Consider the following 22248-nt stretch of genomic DNA (forward strand, 5'->3'; position numbering starts at 1 on the left):
GTCATAAAAATACATCTTGTATATATATGTCATAAAAATACAAACTGCAGAAACACATCCCAACTTTAGAGTTAGTGACAGTGCCATTGCTTTGTGTTTACAGGATTTAAGTATTGCTTGATTTGTTAACTTCAAGACTAGATGAAATTCAAGACTAGAAAGTTTGATGTGTGAAATCTAACATACTACCAAACCAACCAATCAAAAGGTAAGTAGTGTTATTATGGTGTTTATTTGGACATTAATATGTGGGGTAAATAAATGTTTTCGTGGTATAAAATGCACACACATTGTTGTTCGATTTTAAATTACAATAATATCAAAGTTATATATATAATATATATATATATATATCACAGTTAAGTCAAAAAAAAAAAAAAAAATTTAAGTAAAGCCTTCGTGTTGAAACAGCTGAAACACTTCTGGTAAGGAATCTCTTGCAGACAATAGAAAGTAAAAAAAGAATGATTCTGGCTCACTTTAGACAGCATACTACTTGGTTGCTTTAACAGAACTGTATTTCAACAGTCTGCTACATGTTTGCTTTTACAGAAACTGATGATGCCTGTTTACTTAAGGCGAAATATATATTTCTGTTGATTTAAAGAAAGGATTTATGTACCTGATTTTTTTTTAAAGCAGTCTAACTAAATATTCCTATATAAACTCATTGAGCAAGTAGGCAATAAAAGCAATTTTGGTATCTCCTTCTTAGAGCTTTTATGTTCTGGTATTATCATTTAAGACTGAAATAAAGATGTATGTGCATAAATACTCAGAACACAATAAAAATTGTAAAAATAAAAATTGTGTACTAGCCCATATCAAGAAATGACCTAAATCTTAACATCGAAAACATTCACCCTTTAATGATAGCCATGTAGATGTTTCTTTGACTTCCAGTTGTACTAAAAACTCTACTCATTAACTCCTATTAAATATAGATTCAAACTCTGACTCCTTATGGTTAAAATTCTAGTTTGTTAAGTGAAAAAATATCATCAAAAACATTTCTGCAATTCGTTTGTTATGTGGAATTGAACTGCTTTGGGATTGGTTTGTAAGCCTGGCACAAGTAAACAGATAAAAAACTGAATCAAAATCCTTGCATTAAAAAATTCTGGATCCCAACTCTGTTGTACAGGTTGGATGTTATTGTAATCTATTGTTTTATCTGAGTCGTACATTTGTAAATTTTAGTCGGTGTTTGTAAACAACCTGATGATGTCATTATGGGTCTCCTTCCCTGTTTTTTTGTCTCCAGTGGATATTTGTCCAAATGGGTAGTTTTTTTCTAAAGTCTGGACTGTTTGTTGATTGTACTATTCTGGAATGTTGTATATGCTCGCTATTTACTCCATTGGTCCTTAAAATGAATCAATTTTTTTTAATGCCTGAGTAGATATCACTTTAGATATGATGTAGATCAGGGCTACTCAATTAGTTTTGTCAAAGGTCCAGATAGACAAGGTCCGGACATTACTGTCAGAAATGCAAATGCGTCTCACTAGCTCCCAAAGATTGGTGAAACTTGTAAATATTGTCCAAAATGGATAAATTTTATACAGTTTGTACATAGTACATAAGCTATTGCTGCCAGGCACAATATCAAGTTTGTGGAGCTCTTCTGGCAAATTTAATGTTATTTCGACGTATCGACGTCCTATACAGGTCGTCTTCATCAGGGTAAATAACACTGAATGCGACTAGTACAGTGCACAATAAACAAAGGAAAAAAGAATGGAACGCAAGCACATCTCAACGCAACGAAAAAACGATAACGAACGATTTGGGCCTCGAATCTTTAAGCCTGTAGCACGCTGAAAGCATTACGTCTGTTTTGATGTTCATTCTGTTGCCCCGTTGGTGAATATTCCAAGTACAAAAACCTGGGCATTCTGAAATAATTGTTTCAAATCCAGAACACTGGATCCAGAATATGTCATTTTTGACTGTGGAATATAAAATCTATAGGCAACCATAAAAGCCAATCAGTTTCATACATTATAAATAAGTTATATGTTTTATTAAAAATACTTTTTTCCTTCACTATGAGTAACTGTTTGTGATCAAACTGAGTTAATTTGGTTCACCTACTTGGCTGGCATAGACCCCAAGTGGTTTCTTTTTAAACCCCCAGTAAACTAACTGTGCTTCCACAGTGTACTAGTTGAATTTTGCAGCGTTTACTCACTACATTTTATGTCTGTCTGATGTTTAGGTGTCCCAATTGTGAAATGTTTTTGCGCTAGCCAGCTACCATATAAAAAGCAAGGGTAGGTATTGGCCAATTTGTCTTTATCAAAAAAAAAAGCTTATGAACATGAAATTAAATTGGTAAGACCTGTATTTTTATGACAAATCGAATGTTGGACGATTCTGTGGCTTATCAAAAAACAACAATAGACATACATGAGCACCAAAATTGTGCATGTGTAATTTGAGCGTATTGCAACTTGCTTGCAAAAATACTTGAAAACAAAAACAAAATGTTTGGCACACATTTTGGCACCTTTTACAGGCGAGTCGCATGCAACGCTCTTTGTTTTATGATTGCAATAAGTTCGAATCAACTTGGCATGTCACAATTAAAAAAAAAATGCCAAGCACATAGAAAATGTCATTTTATTGTTGAACTAACGAAATATGCAGTTTACAACATAACGGTTGTTTATATTTGTTTGTGCAAACACAACAGATGGACCGTCGTAAAAGTTATCCACCGCCAATAATAGTTCGCAGTCTTAAACAAAGCCTCGAAGGATTTTAGTGTAGGCCTAAATTGAGTGTGTTTATAATTAATTGTGCCAATCTTAAAATACACATTTTAGAGTCTGTCAATAATTTCATAGGACTCTGTATTTGTTTTGGCTTTTTTGAACGAGTAACCGTCGGGTTTTGGATATTGCTCTTGGGCTGATTTTTCTTCGTCCGTTGCGAATTTACTCTTGATTGCCTCCTTTGAAGCCTTCTCTTTTTCGGGTTTGTAGAAAATGCAAGCCAAGGAGAAAAATACCCCAGCTAAAAAGTTTCCAACCATCGCTGCAAAGATAAAGTTTTTAATTTTTACTTTGACATAATCTGATGAACATTCTTAGAAAAAAGCGCTTTTGGGCAATAATATTTCATTTTCTGGGATTTGCATATTTCGGTTTCACCAAAACGGTCTGTATCACGCCATTTATCACCATTTTGCAGCAAACACGCAAAAAAAACTACAACACTAGTTAAATTAGTAAATCTTGCATTAATAAGAAAAAATAAAGCCATTTCCACGGTTACTTAAAACTTCTTAAATGGGTATTTTTTAGATGCACCCATTGGGCAGCAGTGACTTATTTTATCTTGTATATATTCGTTTGCACGAATTTGGCACTTAATCACATTTTGATCAGGACAAAAGTTTTCAGTCGAATAACGTTAAGGTAATGTATATTGACACTTACAAATTACAATAAAAGCCACAGCAAGATCGTGATTGTTGTACACCCAGCACGAGCCCTTCGCATCATCACATCGTCTGCGCTGCCACAAAATGCACGTCATATCGATGAAGGCCCCGTATATTATTGGACCGGGTATGGTTCCGATCAGTCGGACAAACAGCCATTGAACACCGAGAGCAAAGGAACGCATAGATTCTGGAACGATTCTGAACAAAAACTAATTGTTAGCTTTACAGTGCATTGCAGGCAGTGGGTCATTGTATCAGCAAACAAGTCATAAACTTTCAAACTCAAGTGTTGAAAAAAGTTTTTTTTATGTCGATGATCGTTTTAGGCGTTTGATTGCCTCGAATTTTGTAAATTTTTGAATCGATAAATAGACCGCTCAAACGTGTCGCAAAGATTTACCACAACAGAAAACGTACTACCTTAATACTAAGTTTCTTCTGTTATGTCAAAAATTGGCATGATATAATTCGCAGTTTCAAAGTTATGTATAATCGTTTAACAACACAACATTTATAAGACATGCCTAAAGCTAATAAAACAACCCCTTCTGTTATACGACGTCCTAAATTACTTATAAGGTGTTCAAATATTATTTTATTCACCTCAGTTGAATCACAAGCGACGGCGTGAGGGGGAAGAACGAAATCATGATGGCGAAAAACATCCCAGCAAGAAAACCAGCGAGTGTGTTGCAGGGAACGCTGCATTTGCCAGGAGTAGTGCGACCGGTCGGTAAATCACTGGGAGAGGCGAATGGAGGCGCGCAAGTACATATAGTGTAAGCCTAAAAGGTTTTCAGTATAATGACATAAAAACTCTTTTAAGGTCTTGTTTCGCAATAATTTGACGCTAAAAAAAAAACAATAGCAGAAGTAGCTGCAGACAGTGCACACTGTTTCTACCTGTGTACATCTAACAGAGTTGGTCATGACATGGCTTTTCTGCCCAATATTCCTAACAAACTAGAGTGCCATAAAAAGGCTACACTAGCTAATGCAGCATATGTCTTGATACCAGCTACACTAACGCGGCCTAAAGATCAAAACATCGTGCACTGTCTGCAGCTTACTTATTATTTATTGGCTTGATGCTTTCATAACAATTGTATAAATTCTCGAACAATATGCTCCATGTAAAACCTGCCGCTCCTCTTTCTTTTCAGCCATTACCTCACTTGTGTGAAATGTTTCAGTTTGCTAATTGCCAGAGCAATTGTTACAGATCTTTGTGGGGTCCGTTTTCCCATTTATGCTGCAAGGTGCCGAAAGGTTCATTTTTTGTTTTAAATAACCTTACTTTAAAACAACTTACACAAACTGTCCTACGATATTTCCGATTCCGAAAGTAACACAGTTTGACAAAAACTTTCTCACCGATGGACTTGTTGCGTTGTCGGCGTATTCTGCATCGTAACATCCAGCATGGCACGGCGAAAAGTAGGTTATGTTGTTTGACCCGCAGACTGGGATATAGTATTCCTCTTGACACTCGCAGTGTGCGTTGCACGCATTTGTTAAATCGCGTGCATCCAGAGTATCTCCTCTAAAAATGAAAAACAATGAGCTTGTGATTTGTAAAAAATACAAAAAAACTTTATTTCGAGGGCCACAGCAAGTTTTGACATCCCTTTTGTTGTCAAGCTGATTGCGCAAACACGTGTATTAGCAAATATCTTGCCTATGTTTAGTTAAATGGGTACTGTTTTGGCTTTTGGGTATTTTTTATGCTGTCTTATTCAGTTTAGAACCGCAAGTGCCCACAAGTTAAGAAACAGTCCTCCAAGCTGCAAGTGGTAAATTTTTTTGCCTTAACACTTTTTGGGTTACAAACATGATAAAATTACATGCTTTTTGAGTCTACAGCCTTACTAGTCTTTGTCACAAATTGCGGTACTTTCTAATGCCACAAAATAGAAACCATAGTTACGGGTATGGGACCGTGACGCCGGCAATATTTGAGTTGTCGCAGTAAACGAATCCGACTGGTACAATGGCGACCACCACGAATACAGATGCTGCCATAAACTTGAGCATAGCTGGTGTCTTCCACTTGGTTCTGTTAATGATAATTCCTGCAAGGATGTGACCCAATGCACCGGAAGGTACTAGTACTGCACCTGGTAAATGCAAGAATTTGAGCGAATAACATTTTGAGCTCTTTTGTATGCACGTGATTTTGTTTACATTTAAATTAGCTTCATTTTTCTGTTCAAAAAAAACACAAAAAAAATCGGATAGCTGCGTGAATACAATTTACTGTTTGCTAAATGCGTAAAAATCTAATCCGATTCTTTTTAGAAATGCATTACCCTAAAAAGCGACTTTGTATGCTATATACTAGTGTTGCACACTGCATCTCAGCAACGTTTATAGGCCTTACCGGAAATTTGTGCTGCTCTTCCCGCCGACAGATGAAACTCGACTTCGATAAACTTAGCCATGAATGCAGATACGCCGTTTATTAACACCGCCTGGCAACAGCCGCCGAGTATAATACAAAGAAAGGTGGGATTTCGAAGGATAATATAAGTTGCCTTAGGGATATCTTTAAACGACTTCCCAAATTCAGTGTCTCTTGCCGCTTTCGATCCTCCGTGTTTGTGAACTTCCGACACACGTTTTGCTCTGTTGGCATTGGTTCCTTAGAAATAAATTTTTGTTTCGTAAAAGAACAGTTTTGAAATGAGCGTCTGGGTACGTAAACGTTAGAAGTAAAAATCACTCGGGCAAAAATCGCTCGTATTTACCAGCCAGTTCAATACGATACTATTAAAACTATTAAAAACTTGTGTCAAGTCAGTCTGATTACAGTTCTTCTCCCCTAGACTAAACCAAACACTACGAATTTGTTACCGTATATCAGCTTTGACCTAACTTTATAGAACTTGGTGTACAAACGGAATTGGTGGCAGGTGAAGCACAAACGTTCATTTACATAGTCTTTGGTATTCGGTTTACATACCAGGAAGTTGCTTTGGAAATCCAATCAGTGGAATGACCAAAATCGAGCAAATCGCTGTAGCGATGAGAGGAGCAACCCACCATGCTCCAACCCAACGGGGATCGAACACAGTTAGATCATTTCTGAAAAACAGAATCAATAATGTTGTTGGTTTTATTCGCTTATTTCGACTTGTATTTCATCTTACTCGACTCCCTTGTCAAAGTCCACGTAGTAACCGAAGAGGAATTCTCCACCAACAATAAATCCAACCATTGGGCCGAGAACTGCTGCCGAATTTGCTATACCTGGAAAAAACAATACGACGTATTTTTTCAAGGTTTAACAAACTTTACCTCTTATCAAACTATACAGTCAAACAGCTCTTTGATGTCTCGCAATGGATGACAATAGCATTAACGCTAACGGTTTATGAATTTTCTTTTACTGAGGTATATTGGCGCTGCATGTTTCGAAACGGCGTCTTCGATGTAAGTTAGACCCAGTGTGAACATAGGGGTGGCACCAGCTCCCATTAGTAATTCGCCGATCAACAATACGAACATGTAGTTGCTGAGGTCCCCTTTCAGCCCACTGCAGCCATCCGAAACTGCGCTGACATTGGTTGGACAAACCACTACAAGCAACAAACAATGGTTATTAACACTGCGGAAATCCTCCTTGTCTGCTGATTCTTAGGGACTGGGAGAATTAAATTATGTTTGGAAATTAATCTATGGTCCAAACCTATTTTTAACAGTCGAATGAGCGAAGTTCATTTATGTAATTCATGCGTCCAAGTGTGGAGTCAGTTCGTTGGTATTTGAACCTCCAAACCCCTAACCGACAAGTACAATCCATCATACACCTCTGGTTTCCCTACTGCAAGCCAATATTGGTTACTCTTATTAGTCGCAAAAACTATTGTTGGAAAAGTCTACCTTGTAGCTCATCGTCCCCGAAAAGGTAGTTGGGCGATGTAAAATGGGGCAACGCGTAGACCAGCGCTCCAAGGCCAAAAACTCCACATCCAGCCCCCACTAGTTTGGGCCGACTTGCCCTTCCGCCGTAGTAAGTAACAAAGATGGTAAGAATGCAGAATGCGATATCGTATCCGACAAGCACAATGGCCGAATCCGAGCTGTTAAGACCAAACCTCTTTTCCACTGTGCTGACATTGATGTTGACGATTCCTCCAGTTATAAATGCTAAAAGCAATGTTTTTCGTAAATAACTTGAAAAGTCGGAATGCGCTAATTCAATCATCAAACGTATGTATACGTTTTTTTCTCCTTTAGGCATTATGCTGATCAGTAGAGGATTAAAACTCACCAAATTATTTTAGGATGATATGAATTGATTGTTTTTTTTTTAATTTCTAAACCTTTTCACCAGGTCTAAACTTTTCAAAAAATTAGTTGTATTTGCCCAAAACAAAACTTTTTGGTTTACAATATCTCAACAACCCGGTGTACAATAAGCCAAACACAATCGACACGTTTCTGCGAAGGTTTCGCCAAAATATTACATTTGGCATGGGACATAACTGAAAATGTAGTAAGCCATTGGTCCGCTGCGGTCACAAACACACAGCACAGCGACGGGTGTGTTTATAAGCTTTTTAGAGAAACTGCATGTACGCAAGGGCATTGTCATTCTGTGTTGGCTGACACGCAAAGCAACACTTAATTCGGAAATCGCAGAGTGGTTTGGGCGTGAGAACCTTTCGTGTTCCGCGAATACTTACTTGATGTGGCAATGCAGAGGGAGATTCCAACCAGGAATCCCTTGGCGTTGTTTATCCATTGCAGCCAACTTGGGCCCCAGCACAAAATCTTGTATCTCCCCTCCTTTGGTTCATCTTTCTGTATGCTACCGGTGTCGCTCATGCTTTATTAATTCTAACAGTCAGGTTTCTGTCAGAACAATATATCATTATTTGGTTGCAACACGTACAACATACAAAACATTGCTTTGTACTGGACAGATAGTGAATGGTTCTGTTTTACTGTCTATCCTTCAATAGTTAAGCATTGTTTGACTCAAAACCCAACTTAGAATTGCGTTACGTCCATATAGGCCACCACTCTCTTTATAGCCTATTTTTAATCCACCTGCAAAGCACTGCATTTTGTGACCTGCGTTTCAGTGCCCAAAATTGTATTTGCTGATTTACTGCATCACAAAACGGGGCAGTTTAACGATGCCAGCTGTGGTTAATGTTTTATCTTGCTTTGTTGAGTTTACCACCTAACTAGGTCACGTCAAGCGTTTTAAACCAATCCACAGCAAAGACCTATACAGTGTGTGCTCTATTGCATTCCGTCTTATCTTTTTTTCAAATTTTTTTAGAATGGAGATTTTTCTCGTTTTTATACTATACCGATTACTAGAGGAAATTGCAGTTAATAAGCCATATCAGCCAGATCGCCACTTTATCGAACACTTTAAGTTTAATGTTTTGTTATATTTTACTAACAGCAATTTTGGGTTTGTGAAATGCAGAAATATAAGCTTTTTTCCTACTTTTGTAATTACATCGCACCTTTAAAGATGAACCAAGGAAAATGATTGAGGGAAGTGTTAAAAATTTTTTGGATCCGCTCGTAGCCAACCAATCTCACGCTTAAACAACGACTCTATTGTGCTGCAATGCATGCATTACACACTTGCTTTGTCGGTGAAGGTTTATTACGCTGTCACTTCAGTCGTTAGCAAAGTCACGTGGTTCACTTGAGTAAATACGCGCAAAATAAATTTGTTGGACTTTTATTGACATCACTACACTGATTGCGACGCTAAAGTATTTCTTTGAAACCGATCTTTCGTTGCAATTTCGTACGCATGTTATTCAAATAGGTGTTAGGTTATGTTTTGTATCACGAAAACGGCAAAAACAAAAACCTATAGACCACAGTTCTTGACATAGAGCATCGTGTTTGTTACATTTCCTTTTATTCTAAAACGCTTCAGTATTGTTAATAACACTATCCAAAGTTTGGCAATTTTACTTAACATATAACCCACACATTTTAAACGACACTGACACTGACACTGACTTGCGTAAACTGCTTACCATGAAAGAAAATATGTTTTGACTTCGAACTAACTATGACAGTTTGGTCTTAATAAATCAACGACTGTTTGTAGTACGTTATTTCCTGCCTGTCAAAGTTCGTTATTTCAATGTCGCAAACTGGTTGTCGTTTTTCTCAAGCTGTGTGTTATTGTGGAATTCATCGGTTAAAAACCTGGTTTGCGCAAAATCATTGTCATGCCCAGTGGTTTAATTTTTAGTTTGACTTTACGACCAAAAATAACCGTACGATATTAATACCAATTTACCACTTACGGGTCGTGTGTAGGCCAATCAGCACTCTTATTTTAAAGTTTAGATGGCGATAACAGTCAATAAAAAAGCGTGTTATATTTACTTCAAGTTATAAAATGCCTAATCTCTATTTTAACAAGTCAGTAGACATCTACCAGTTCAAACAAGGCACTGCGACTTTGATAGTGCCGAAAGTATTGAGAGTGACCACTGTTGCTTATCATTTTTCAACACATAGGAGCGGTTACGTCATGCTCACTACATTCGGGGTGGATGACGTCACGTTTTGCACTGTGGGCATAAATCTATTTTAAGAAAGTATAATCTTATTCTTATCTACTAAAAAGAGTGCATCTCTGATCTGTGTCACAGTAATGTTTTTGAACTGCGAACCTTTGTTTACAAACGAGTATTGTTTATACATGATCTGGTTAAACCTTAATCGTGTAGATAACCCTGACAAATTGGTCGTGCGATTTTCAGATTTGTCTGTATACGTTTTAATGTCACCATATGTATATTGACCGTGGTTTCTAGTAATATGATGTTCTCCTTCTTGGTTTACAACAAACCAATTTTTTTTAATAACATTTTATTTATTTATTATTAAAAATTATATTTTCGAATCAATAAACAGTAAGGACGACCGACAGATAAATAGTCATTGCACTTCGTAGGACGTCGCTTGAAAAATGGTATCAGCACACGACAAAGTAATTTATAACAGGTTGAAATTGTCGAGTACCTTTGTTCCGTAAATTTGTGTTACTGCTGAGAATAAAAAACATATTCAATTTTAAAACATGAAACACGGTAGCAAACATAAGAAAACCATAAATTATACACGTATACACCGTGTTTGGCATTGATAAAGTTGTCGTGTACTGCACATCATGTGAAATAAAGCACTTAAATTATTTCATTGACAACAAGCAATTGTTTTAGATTTCAAAGAACTATGCACATTTTTTTCTCAAATGAACTTCCAACGAGGTTTATTTAAAACAGTAAAACGAACAAAAAATCTTCCCGCCAGGTGGCGCTCACAGGCTACAAGGGGAACAACTTAAAAATTATCTACAGTAACTTCGTACTTGAGTGTACTTGCTAACAAGCATTTCGCAACCTTGTCATATGATCACAATTTCGTGATATCAAAGGATTCCGACCTGTGTAATCACATGATCAAATTTCGTGAATATATATCACAACTCTGTGATAGGTTCGTCGTCGGAAACATCTGGGTTATTGTTATCGATTCCCGCTTTTTCGGTTCCGTTTTCTTTTCCCGCGTGATCGTCTTCGAAAGCTGCGTTTACTATTTCGGTTTGCGCTTTTAGTTCGGTCTCGGAACCGGTTGTTTCAGGAGGTGGTGGTTTGTAGAAGAAGCACGCCGCAAGGAAGAAACAAGCCGAGACGAATTTACAAACACACGCTGCCAAAGCCAGAAAAAATGTTATGTCCCAATTAAGAATGTATGGAGTTTGCCAGTGTTAATACAATTTACTATTTTTTAGGGTTGGCAGTAGACAATGCACGCTGTTACGACCTACAAGGTCTTAGATAAGGCCAATGCATTGTCACCAGCGGCAATGATGATAATAATTCATGGGTCGATATTGTGTGCACTGTCTGCAGCCAACTGATAAATAATTTTTTTAGACCATTTAACAAACATATTTTTGCTTGCTAAATCTTTTCAGAGATTTGCGACTTAACCAGGCAAAGCTGTGGCAATTTATTTGGAATTGGGTATGTTGTCGGTGATTATGGATCAAAAAAGTGTGTCCCTCATCGTGTACAGGCTTTGAGTGGAGCCACCAATCTATCCTTTACCATCAGAGAAAAAAATAATCTACAAGGGACCGATGGAGGTCGATGTATAGGTACTATGTCTGTCTTTTTTAGTTACCTTTCTACCAATTAAAATACTCACATATTATAAGAACGTTGATTGCCATCTCGTCGCTATCGTAGATCCAGCAAGAACCACGTGATCCGTCGCACTGCCGAACTTGCCACAGAATACACGTAAAATCGATGATGAAACCGAACAGTATAGGGCCGGGAATGCTTCCTAATCCTCGCACGAACAACCATTGCACACCGATTGCAAATGAACGCATATTGGGCGGCACGACTCTGCGGTGGAAACCGATGTTTGACTATGCAGACTTTTATGTGAGTATTCTAAGGGTGTTTTAATTTTCTAGTGCTTTTATGTTAGTAGGATTAGTTGCATAAACGCTATTCATGATTTTAACAATATCTTGGCTAAGGGAAATGTCTGCTGTGTAACTAGATTGTATTGCTTTATTGGCAAGCACGTTCTACATTAGATTAACAACCACGTTCTTTTATGCAAAAAAGAGCCGAAATAATGTTAATCTATAACAAAACTTTTTTTCCGCGATCAAATTCTTAAACAAGTAATTTTCGCTTTTTGAGGTTTCGTTTCGGTTGGTCCTCATAAACCACATTTGTTTTTTAAAAAATGCATCTTACCGAAACGTAACCACAAGGGCTGGTGTACTCGACATAAATGTAAGCATGACCACTACAAAGAAAATTCCCAGGAATGTTCCCAGCGTGTTGCAGGTGGAAGGGCAAAGTCCTTCTTTGGCTTGCCAGTTTTCACTCGTTGTGTTCATGATACAAGAACAATCGGTGTAATACTAAAAAACAACAACAAACAAACAGAAAAGCAATTTACTTTAAACGTTTTTATCGTGACATTGTTTGAGAAATATTTTTTTGAAACCACAGATGAAATTTGAAACAGATCGGTATAGCGCGATTCCCGACAATACTCCTGTCGTGGGTTCGAATCTCACCGCAGGATAGATTTTTCTAGTATTGGTATGTAGGAATGCTTAAGTGACCGGCTGATTCGGTATGACGCCTTTAACAGGCCTGGCTTAATGTGATGTTTCAAATATTATTTCAAATTTCTGTCAGATCAAACAAAGTATGATATTAAACTGGCAAATTAAAAAAGTAAATTGAGCGCTGAAACGAAAATTAATTTCAAAGAGTTTGGGCACTTCAAAAGTATTTTTCATAACTTTCTTGGTTAAAGCCAAGTTTCCAACAAAGATAAATATTTTTTTAAATTGTTGCCACAATACCTTTGTGCTGTTTATTTCGTACGAATTTGTGCAGCCTGCATGGCAAGCTGTGAAGTAAATTACATCGTCCGCTCCGCACACAGGAATGTAAAACTCTTCTTGACATGTGCAGTTTGAATTGCACGGCGAAGTTAAATTGCCTCCAATCGTGTCACCACTGCGTCAAAAAAAATGCTTTTAGGGGTCATCTTTGAAAGTACATTCTAAGGTTTTCATTTTGTTCAAACTAGTTTACAGTGAGGTTGAAACATTAAAAGGCCAAAAATGCATGGACTAAAATACTTCTTCAAAACACCTTTGCTTGGTAACCTCATTCATAAATTCATGAAGCCAATCGGATATCCAAAAATCAACAATACGTCTTAAAAGATGGACGTTTTTCTAGCATGCACACAGAACTGTTACGAAAACACGTTCTTCTTATTTCTTGTATTTAAACTCAAGAATTTGTTAAATTAACCCTAGTTGAGAAACCCATGTGTAAAGCTTTTCTTTTCTACTTTTTTTGTAAGCACAATTTTACAAAATAAACGTCACAAACTTACTAGTAGGGATACGTTATTCCAGAGACCGGCTGGTTCTTGCAATACAGAAACAGCGTAGGAGCTCCTATCATAACGAGAACACAGCAAAAAGCATTGAACTTAAGAATGTTGGCTGTCTTCAGTTTGAATTTCTGGACAATGACGCCAGCAAGCACGTGGCCGACCACGCCCCCCGGAATACTAATGATGCCTGTTGAAGTAAAAAAGTATGTTTCTAGGTGAGCTATCGTTTCTATAACGTATTTAATAGCTCTTATTTATTAAAAATATTCTTTAAAATATTTATATAACTTTATTTTGTTTACTAGGCTATAACTGCTGATGATAAATTAAAACAGATTATTCTCCTTAAGAGCTGAACTAAACATTTTTCACGACCAGCAACGTTTATCTGCAAAGTTCCATGTCAAAAATAGACAGTGTAACAAAATGCTGAGCCTAATTGCATATTTTGATCATTTAATGTAATGAAACGTTCTTTCATGTTGCAATTTCTTCCTAAAATTATAAATGCATAATTATTTCTTAGTGACCACCACCACCGGATGAGAAAAAATCCAAGAAAGCGTAAGCCCAAAACTTTAGTGGCCTGTCATATTTCAGTGGACGACATAGTACAGTAGGATTAAATTGTTTCGATCTTTTCGACAATGTTTGTTCTGCTGGACTGTAAAACCTCTTTAACACACAAACATAGCAGTATAATTTTGTAGCCCTAATAAGCGGAAACCTAAACGCGGCAAACTACTTTTCAAACGCGAGTTTGGTTTGTTTGCTTTTCTCCTAGTGGCGAAAACTTTTGTTATAAACATGACAAATATGTTCAGTTCAAAGCATCTTTATAAAATGTTCTTAATTAGATTCGAAATCATTTGGTACTCAATCACTGCAATGTCACTAGGCTATGTTAGTGGCTTCATACTTATTTGCAAAGAAGGTTTAATGCCATCTTACACTGTTATATGTCTTACCTGCTAAAATAGCAGCCAGACCCGCTGTTTGTTGAAACTCATTCTGTATAATCTTGGGCAAAAACGTGGTAAATCCGCTAATGATCATAGCCTCACTGCAACCGGCCAATGTCGTTAGTGCATATGTGGGATTCTTTATTAACGTCCACAGGGCTACAGGAAAATCGCGAAACGATCGTCCGAAGTTCTCCCGTTCTGTTACATCTTCTCCTCCATCGTTGTGAACCTCCGACTCTCGGAGAGCCCGAAACTTTCCCGCTCCTGTGTAAGACCAAAATGACATTAACCAAGATTTGGCTCAATACTTTCGTAAAGACTTTTCAAGAATATTTCTATTGTTAGCTCAAAGAAAACCGTGGGTTTGTGTAACCCAAATATATTTACAAAAAGGGGTTTCAGTACTAGCAAAACGTTGGGAACCACTCCCCTAATCGAATTTTTTTAGGGTGTCAAAGATAGGATTAAGGTTTGAAACAGGATTTTTTTATTTGTCCATATATTGCATTTTGACAGAGTATTATGGCCTAGTTGTGTTGCATTATTTTAGTTACATTTCTCGTTCCCTCTTTTATTTTGAATTTTTTACATTTTAGTATTTGTTTCTAAAGGTTTGAGTTGGGGAGTGGTTGAAGAAAAGTGTTGGGTGCATGCCAAAAAATTATTTGGCTTCTCAAATCCAGCTTTAAACTGAAAATCTAATCTTGCAAATTTAGCTGATGTTGTTTTCTGTACTGCTTTCTTATGCTGATGAAATGCTGATGAGATTTTATTCAGTCTGATTCAGAGAGAATACCTTTCACCTTAAATTATAGCTGTCAGATTGAGTTTGGGCTTTTGAAAACGCTGGACTTGTTGCTTACCTGGAAAATCTCTTGGAAAGGCGAGTAAAGGAATCGTAAGAACAAATGCACACCCCATTGCCGCCATAATTCCCAACCACCATGCTCCAACCCATCGTGGATCAGAGGCGTCGATTTCAATTCTGATTGTTAATAGAGAAACATTTAATTCTTAACAGGTAAAATATTGGCCCGATAGGTTTGTAAATTTAGGCCTAGTTGACTTACAAACTTTCGTCGACGGTGTCAAAGTCCACCCAGATTCCAAGAACGAGACCACCTAATCCGTACCCTAAAACTGGACCGAATATCGAGGCAGCGTTTCCAATTCCTGTAAGGACAGATAGTAGTTTGTCAACAATATTGATTTTGTGTTGGTCAACAGTATTGGTAAATCGTAGCTGGATTAAAATCGTATTTCACAGAGAACTAAAAACACATTTCCTGTTAATATGCTTGTACTAATACGATTTCTAGCTGTTTTTATTTTAATGTTGAAACTTATTTCAAAATGTCGATAAAGACGATGAAAACAAACCTTAATTTCGGTCACATTTGTCACATAGCAATTATTTTTTTTGTGTGAAGGCCAATCCTACAATATTGCCGAACCCTGATGTGTGTGGGCGCCTGACAGACAACCATTTACGTCACATTCAATTATAAGCCCAGCAAAGAAAAAAACCATGTTGTTGCTACGCAAGACCAGAAATCTACGGCGCTTTCATGGATTTGGTTCATTGAATGACAGGTCAGTTTGACTAAGAATGTAGAAAACATGTTTTGTTACCGCGACTGTTAATTTTGAATTTGAACTTTTGCTTCACTGGCTCGAGTTCTTCACCAGTAAACCTCATGTTCTTATTGTAATACGTTTAGGGCTGCTTTGCCATTGTGAATAGTGGGACTTTGTCCTGGATGCGGGCCCAAGTTCAAGAGGTCACATTGACTTTGCGGTGAACTGTGTTACCACGGAGAAAAAACACGCCAACTCTGGGTTTGCAATAGTGAGTGTTGTGACCTGGGTCAGTAAATTTCGCCCAGACCCGATGTCGCCTTATGATTATTGGATGCAACCTGACATGTTTAAGTGAGGCTTTGCTCTTCCCTAACATTCGTCAAAGATGTACGCGTTTGTTCGAATCAATTTGACCCATCAGGTAACAATTATGTGGTGAACCATTACAAACGTGACATATGGTTTCGAAATGGTATGTGCTTGTTTGGTCCTGCCTACATATTAAAATTTGCTATAGAGCACTGTTCCAAAAATGAAGCCCTGCTCTGGTCTTTATGTTAATTAAAATATTTGCATTTCGTATGTTGCTACTGCTGAAGGAAAACTGCATCGTCACTGTTGGGGCAAAACAACCACGAATACGTTTTGACATTTCTAAATGCAGGCCTGACGTCAAAAGTATTTTCATTGGACCGTGGAGACCTACCGAGATAGACCGAGGCCGACTCCTTGGGCACGCTGTCCTCGATAAAAGACAGACCAAGGGTGTAAAGGGGGGTACACCCAGCTCCATGCAGCAACTGACCCAGTATAAAAACGTACACATAATTGTGCAGTTGATTGTTTCCACCTTCGCAGCTCGATGAGTTGGTTGCCAAACATTCGTCTGCAACATGAGCATAACGATTATTAGTCACATGTAATAACTTAGTTAATGTGTAAACTAGTGTCGTGTGGTGCGACTGGGAACTGACCTGATATTACCTTGGTATAAGAATATGACTATTTTTGCAAAGACACATGGCATTTGCTGTAAGAGCTCGCGAGCCAATGAGTCACTGTTTGTGTACGAAAGAGCCGTACAAATAAACAGGAGGACATTGTCCCTACGAATCAATAACTGTTCCAGTTCAGTTTTTTAAGGCTATTGTGTCATTAAATGTCATGTGTATTTAATGAAAGCGCATGATGCTTTACTTTATTGCAACCATACCGTGGGCTATTATCAACAACTTAGTATTTTAAGGTGTCCTCGATCATTGACTGGGTATTTTCCTTTGATTTATAGTTTCAATACATTTGCTCTTCTGTAGCTCTAACGTCTTATTCTGCATATCATATTACTTTTTGGCTTGTATTGAAAATTTGCCCTAAAATGAGATACTTGAACTACCGTTATAGTGCTGCATGCATTTTTTTCACATGCTGTTTTCCAGTTCTCAAATACCTGAAAAGTCTTGAGCGTACTCGTAGTTTGGTGTAGTGAAGTGAGGCAGGGCAAAGACAAGAGCCCCGATGCCCATGATGAAGCATCCTATCCCTACAAGCCTTGGACGATGCGACCTGCTTCCGAGGTAGGTTACGAACATGGTAAGGCAACAAAACGCGATATCGTAACCCGTGGAAATTACCCCGGTCTCCGAACTCTTCAACCCGAAGCGTCTTTCCAGTGTGGATATGCTTACGTTCACAAAACCGTTCACCAACGATCCTGAAAATATTGTAAGTTAAAAAATTGAATGTAATTTCTAATGCTGTTTTTTTTTGTAAGCTGTAAGAGTTGTTTACTTTTTTTCGGTTTGTGGTTTGAAAACGCTATAGGCCTACTTTTCGAACAATTTTACAAAACAAAGTAGCCATAAGCGTTTAAACAAGAATAAAACTAACTTCAGGGACCGTTCCGTTTACATAGGTGCAGCGAAAGATATCCTACATTACGCCCCTAAATCGGACAAATTTACACAGCGATGTTATTTAATTGTATGCAAAGCAGAACGGAGTGATAGAGTTATAAAAAGACGCCCGCCTATACGTTCACGGAAAGATGATTTACGAAGTTGTAGAGACGTTTGGCCGTTAAGCGTGAATCCCCAACGTTTTCTGCGGTTTGAGCTTAGTCTGTTTTCACTCAAACCCACTTGTTGGCATGGAAACTCCCAAGCTAAATCCAAATACCATTTGAAAGCATGCTACAAATGGAAGGCTCGTACCTTCTTAAACATCTCGTGTGACCCCTGCAACTTTGTAAATGACCCGTACAACTAGCATTTAGAGGCATCAACAGTAATGAAAGACGTTTACACCTCTATGTGATGCCTTTCATTTGTATGATCATTGTCGGTGAAGGTCATTATCTATTGCATAAATTTGTCATGCTTTTGGGGCAACTAGTAGGCAATATTTCTTTTTAGTTTTTGGTGTTGTATTGTGGTCTAAAATCTTGCAAACTGTATCTTCGAAACCTTCAAAAATGGTTAAGAACCTTTGACTTGTAGGAAGCTAACTTGCAACTGCCAATGTGCAAGTAGGCTATAAACTGATGGCATATTTGTAAATGCAGAATCAACATTCTTCCCTTGTACCATGACACACCATCAATCATACGGCTGGTGCTTTCGTTTGTTTCTTTTTCACCGCTTATGTAAGGAGAGTTAATATTTAACCAAACAACTGCTTTTTTGGAGCGACTTTCACGGCCCTTGGATTTTATTTAGTTCACGCAAACTTTGGTTGTGTTTTTTTATGGAACTATATGCAAACCCATAAAACCATCTGGAATCAAAAACGTTTCCTGTTTTTCTGCAATATTGCAAGTGTTACAAGCTGTTTTGCTGGTATGCTACCCAACATTCGATATACTTGTCAACTATAAATGCTTTGAAGTGTTCTCCAGTCATATTGATTTTTATGTACCATAATGTATTGCAACACCACGGCATATATTGCAGTAACGTAACTATGGTCGTAGCCTACACATTTGCTGCATTATCCCGGTTACATAGTGCATGTGTAATTCTAAACCGTTTTCCCACGCATTTTTATGTTACTTTATGCAATAGCGTCAGCTAACTATTTTGATGCGTGTTTTGTAACGCTGACGTATTTAAAATACCAAAGGAAATGGTTGTATCATTAAGGCATTTACGTAATCGGATCATGCGAAAGTAGCATTTTGTACCGATCAAAATTAAACAAAACCGTCAGCCCTGTCCTGTAAATCCATTAAATCTCTTTAGACGAAAATGCCCGTTAGCTCTGCATTTTTATACTTTATCGGAACACAGAAACGTCAAACGTGATGTTTAAACGGTACCATCATATAGTGTCTAATTTCCTAATAAAGACTAAGAATATGAAAAAATTACCTTGCACGATAACAAACAAGCAATAAACTGTCAGGAATCCTTTAGGGTTGTTGCAGCATTGTAGCCAGGAGGGGGTAAACTTTCCCCATCCACATTCATAGGTTTCTTCATCTTCGAAAACTGATGACCCGTCCGTGGATGACCTCTTGACCCTAACCTTGACCTCCATTGTGCTGTCCGAATCCTTTTCGTTGTGGTTTGCATTGTTGCCTGTCATCTTTGGCTGTTGTAGCGGAACAGAGCCTAGGAACACGCTGTTGCTAAATTTTAATTATTGCTGTTCTTTTAACATTGGAGCACTTAAAGCAAGCCTGCATAAAACAAATGCTTAGTAACGGAACTACAGAGATACTCGCAGTTGGAACGCTAAAAAGTGAAGCAGTGCACATCGACGTGAAAAGCATCACATCACCACACAACTAAGTACACTCCGCCTACGTGTTTCTATGGCAACGTGGTCAATATCTCCACTCACTGATACACGTCTATAGCTATTTATGTTCTCAGTTTAACGCCTCTTGCACATGAATGTTGCGTTCAGGTCAGTTTTCACTCTGACGATCCACCGGGTTTCATGCTTATCAGAGCTGCGTTTGCGCGGAAACTTTTTTGTTCGGCGTTCGACGCACTGCCAATGCAAACACATGCTTGATGAAGCATCGCAACTGCCTCAAACGTAGCTGATTGAGCCCCTCGGAGCTTTGTGGCATTATTGACATAGGGGTGGGACGGCGGTTAAGCGCAGTTTTCTTTTATTACGCTACGAACAATAGCATGTTATTTGGAATTATTCACACTACAGGTGCGTTTTATGGGCGATTACTTGTTTATCTTGCCCATACAAATGCGATGCCGTTTGTCCGTATGCATTTAATTGAACACACATTATATGCAAACCTATTCATTGGATGCGTTTGTTTACTTGGAAAAAGTTTGCTGCCAACAAAAGTTCATGTATTTGTTATCGCAATTGCACTATAACGCCCACGACATGTATTTGTAATATGTTGCAAAGGCTGTTCCCTGCAAGAGGTGCTGTACACCTAAATTGTGATTTTCAGTTTGTCTGATAAAGCAAACATAACCATTGGCTTTCAGTTCGTGCGCTGGTCCACCTGTCACTGACTAACCAAGCTGCAAAACATTAAACGGGCGGGAGTGTCCATAATCAGAGCAATAAGCCTATGCACCATCAGTGCAGTATCAATGTGCGCCATGACTGTTTGTTTTACGACGTTTATTACTGATCCAATATAAAGATAATCTGGATTTGGAACTTATTTAAAGGCTCGTGTTCAGCAGAGGGGACGACGACTCGGAAAAGCTCAGGTCTTATCTTTTTGTCGTTTGATTTCTTCTGTGGGGATTTGACTTCCCTTCTCACGAAAATAAACACTGTTTTATGGTTTCTGTCGTAAATTCCACGAGCGCTTACTGGAAACACATTTATGACTTTGTCAATATTTAAAAAAACTAAAATAATAAGAGATCGCTGTAAAATTTATGAACTGATAATAGCTAGGGCCATTTTATAACTTTCATTATGCACATCCACCCCCCAACCTCACAGGCTATCATGTTTAAAAACGATTGTCTAACACAGTGGTCTTCAACCTTCTTTATAGGCGACCCCAATTTAAGGGAAAATGAAATCAGAATTTACATGCGACCCCATTTTTTTCAACACTGAGAAAAATGTTTTAAGTAATGCTGAACCGAAAGAACAATTACACAAACTGTACATAATTACAAACAAATATGGCGATACAAAAGTAGGCCTATTACGAAAAAATGGCTATACCAAAGTATTACGAAAAAAGTTTTTAAGGCGTTTCATTTAATTCTTAAATTTTAAGACATAAACCCAATTTTCGGAACACAAACTTGTCAAATTGTTCAACATTTAATTTGCACTGTTAGTGAGATGGTTGCGCCTGTATACTGTCCACAAGTTTTTGAAGCCACGGCTTGACTTTGCACAAGCTTAACCGCATGTCATGCTCCACTTCCAATCGATTACGATGTTTCGTTTTTAATACACTCACTGCACTAAATCCTTCTTCGCACAGCCACGTGGTTGAAAACGGGATTGGAAAAATTTGGCATAGTAGGGTATAAATAACTATTCACTGGTTCTGATGTCACCTTAAATAATACAAACTTATAGTGTTGAGTCATAATACACGTTGTCGAAACCCATTGTTACGCGATAAAGGCATTTTCTGTTTTTCCACTACCACGATTTAATTGCAACAGGAGGTAGCAAGCTGTGCTACAAAACAAGAGCAAAATTTGCGATCTAAAAGAACATAATATTAGTTTCATTTTCTGTAATCAATTTTAAAATGCAATAAATTAAATTCGGCGACTTATTGCGACCCCAGAAAAAGTTTAGGCGACCCTAAACTTGGGGTCGCGCCCCATAGGTTGACGACCACTGGTCTAACAGTAACTGCGTCTGAACAATCGTAATGTTACCTAACGTTGTTTTTTTCATAGAACGAAATGTAATCAATAACACAACGGTCACATTTTACATGTTAGCAGCAATGTTTGTTTAAAATTATTTCAAAGTCTACTCAAAGTAGTCCATATTCAAAAACTGAAATGACTTTCTACCAATCCGTTCATCTTCTGGCTTTACCAGCGTGCTCGTGTAAAGAAAGTAGTCTACAAACCCTATTTCTTCAAACAAAGAAGCTTGTTCTTTTCCTATCCAGCGTTCGTGCGACTATGTCAGTAGCACTTGAATGGGTAAACATAGGCTGTCTATATTACCCCATGTTAGGTCAGTGTTTACTCTAGGCTAGACGGAGGGAAAACAAAAAAAAACACATTTTACTTACCCACGGGACACAGAAGTGGTGGTTCTTCTAAGCATAAAATTGTTTTTTACTATCAGTTATGTTGCACTCGCTTGCGACACCAGGCGACC

At 37.9% G+C, this 22248-nt stretch overlaps 2 protein-coding genes and 1 long non-coding RNA gene across 3 annotated transcripts; 1 reads left to right on the plus strand and 2 right to left on the minus strand.

Annotated features, from left to right (window-relative positions):
• Nucleotides 1-107: 107 nt before the first annotated feature.
• Nucleotides 108-13484, plus strand: LOC145213720 (uncharacterized). Its single transcript, XR_013856883.1, has 5 exons — nucleotides 108-208; nucleotides 4063-4233; nucleotides 11430-11612; nucleotides 11704-11907; nucleotides 13422-13484. It is a non-coding gene; the product is annotated as an uncharacterized LOC145213720 (long non-coding RNA).
• LOC145213719 (solute carrier organic anion transporter family member 4C1-like) lies at nucleotides 2688-8306 on the minus strand. The gene is made up of 11 exons (XM_080082094.1): nucleotides 8143-8306; nucleotides 7337-7603; nucleotides 6844-7032; nucleotides 6604-6703; nucleotides 6417-6538; nucleotides 5835-6095; nucleotides 5382-5571; nucleotides 4829-4997; nucleotides 4058-4239; nucleotides 3447-3652; nucleotides 2688-3042 (listed from the first exon to the last, which is right to left on the minus strand). The coding sequence occupies exons 1-11, from the start codon at nucleotides 8282-8284 to the stop codon at nucleotides 2828-2830; spliced, it is 2043 nt and encodes a 680-aa protein (XP_079938220.1). The 5' UTR covers nucleotides 8285-8306; the 3' UTR covers nucleotides 2688-2827.
• On the minus strand, nucleotides 10340-19620 carry LOC145213718 (solute carrier organic anion transporter family member 4C1-like). The gene is made up of 11 exons (XM_080082093.1): nucleotides 19314-19620; nucleotides 17396-17659; nucleotides 16655-16834; nucleotides 15438-15540; nucleotides 15231-15352; nucleotides 14371-14631; nucleotides 13400-13589; nucleotides 12855-13011; nucleotides 12232-12401; nucleotides 11663-11868; nucleotides 10340-11161 (listed from the first exon to the last, which is right to left on the minus strand). Exons 1-11 carry the CDS (start codon nucleotides 19528-19530, stop codon nucleotides 10932-10934), a joined length of 2100 nt encoding a protein of 699 aa, XP_079938219.1. The 5' UTR covers nucleotides 19531-19620; the 3' UTR covers nucleotides 10340-10931.
• Between the last annotated feature and the right edge of the window lie 2628 nt (nucleotides 19621-22248).

The sequence above is a fragment of the Phallusia mammillata genome, chromosome 2 (genome assembly GCF_965637545.1).
Source record: "Phallusia mammillata chromosome 2, kaPhaMamm4.hap1.1, whole genome shotgun sequence".
Classification (NCBI taxonomy): Eukaryota; Metazoa; Chordata; class Ascidiacea; order Phlebobranchia; family Ascidiidae; genus Phallusia; species Phallusia mammillata.

Excerpts from the sequence above, each read along its gene's own strand:
- LOC145213719 (XM_080082094.1), bottom strand. The coding sequence starts at position 8,284 with ATGAGCGACACCGGTAGCATACAGAAAGATGAACCAAAGGAGGGGAGA. Across the intron at positions 5,572-5,834 it reads AAGAGCAGCACAAATTTCCG|GTGCAGTACTAGTACCTTCC; the intron begins GTAAGGCCTATA and ends TGCATTTACCAG. Across the intron at positions 3,043-3,446 it reads TGTGGCTTTTATTGTAATTT|CGATGGTTGGAAACTTTTTA; the intron begins GTAAGTGTCAAT and ends TTATCTTTGCAG.
- LOC145213718 (XM_080082093.1), bottom strand. The coding sequence starts at position 19,530 with ATGACAGGCAACAATGCAAACCACAACGAAAAGGATTCGGACAGCACA. Across the intron at positions 13,012-13,399 it reads GGAATAACGTATCCCTACTA|TGGTGACACGATTGGAGGCA; the intron begins GTAAGTTTGTGA and ends TTTTTGACGCAG. Across the intron at positions 11,869-12,231 it reads GCCCTTGTGGTTACGTTTCG|AGTCGTGCCGCCCAATATGC; the intron begins GTAAGATGCATT and ends TTTCCACCGCAG.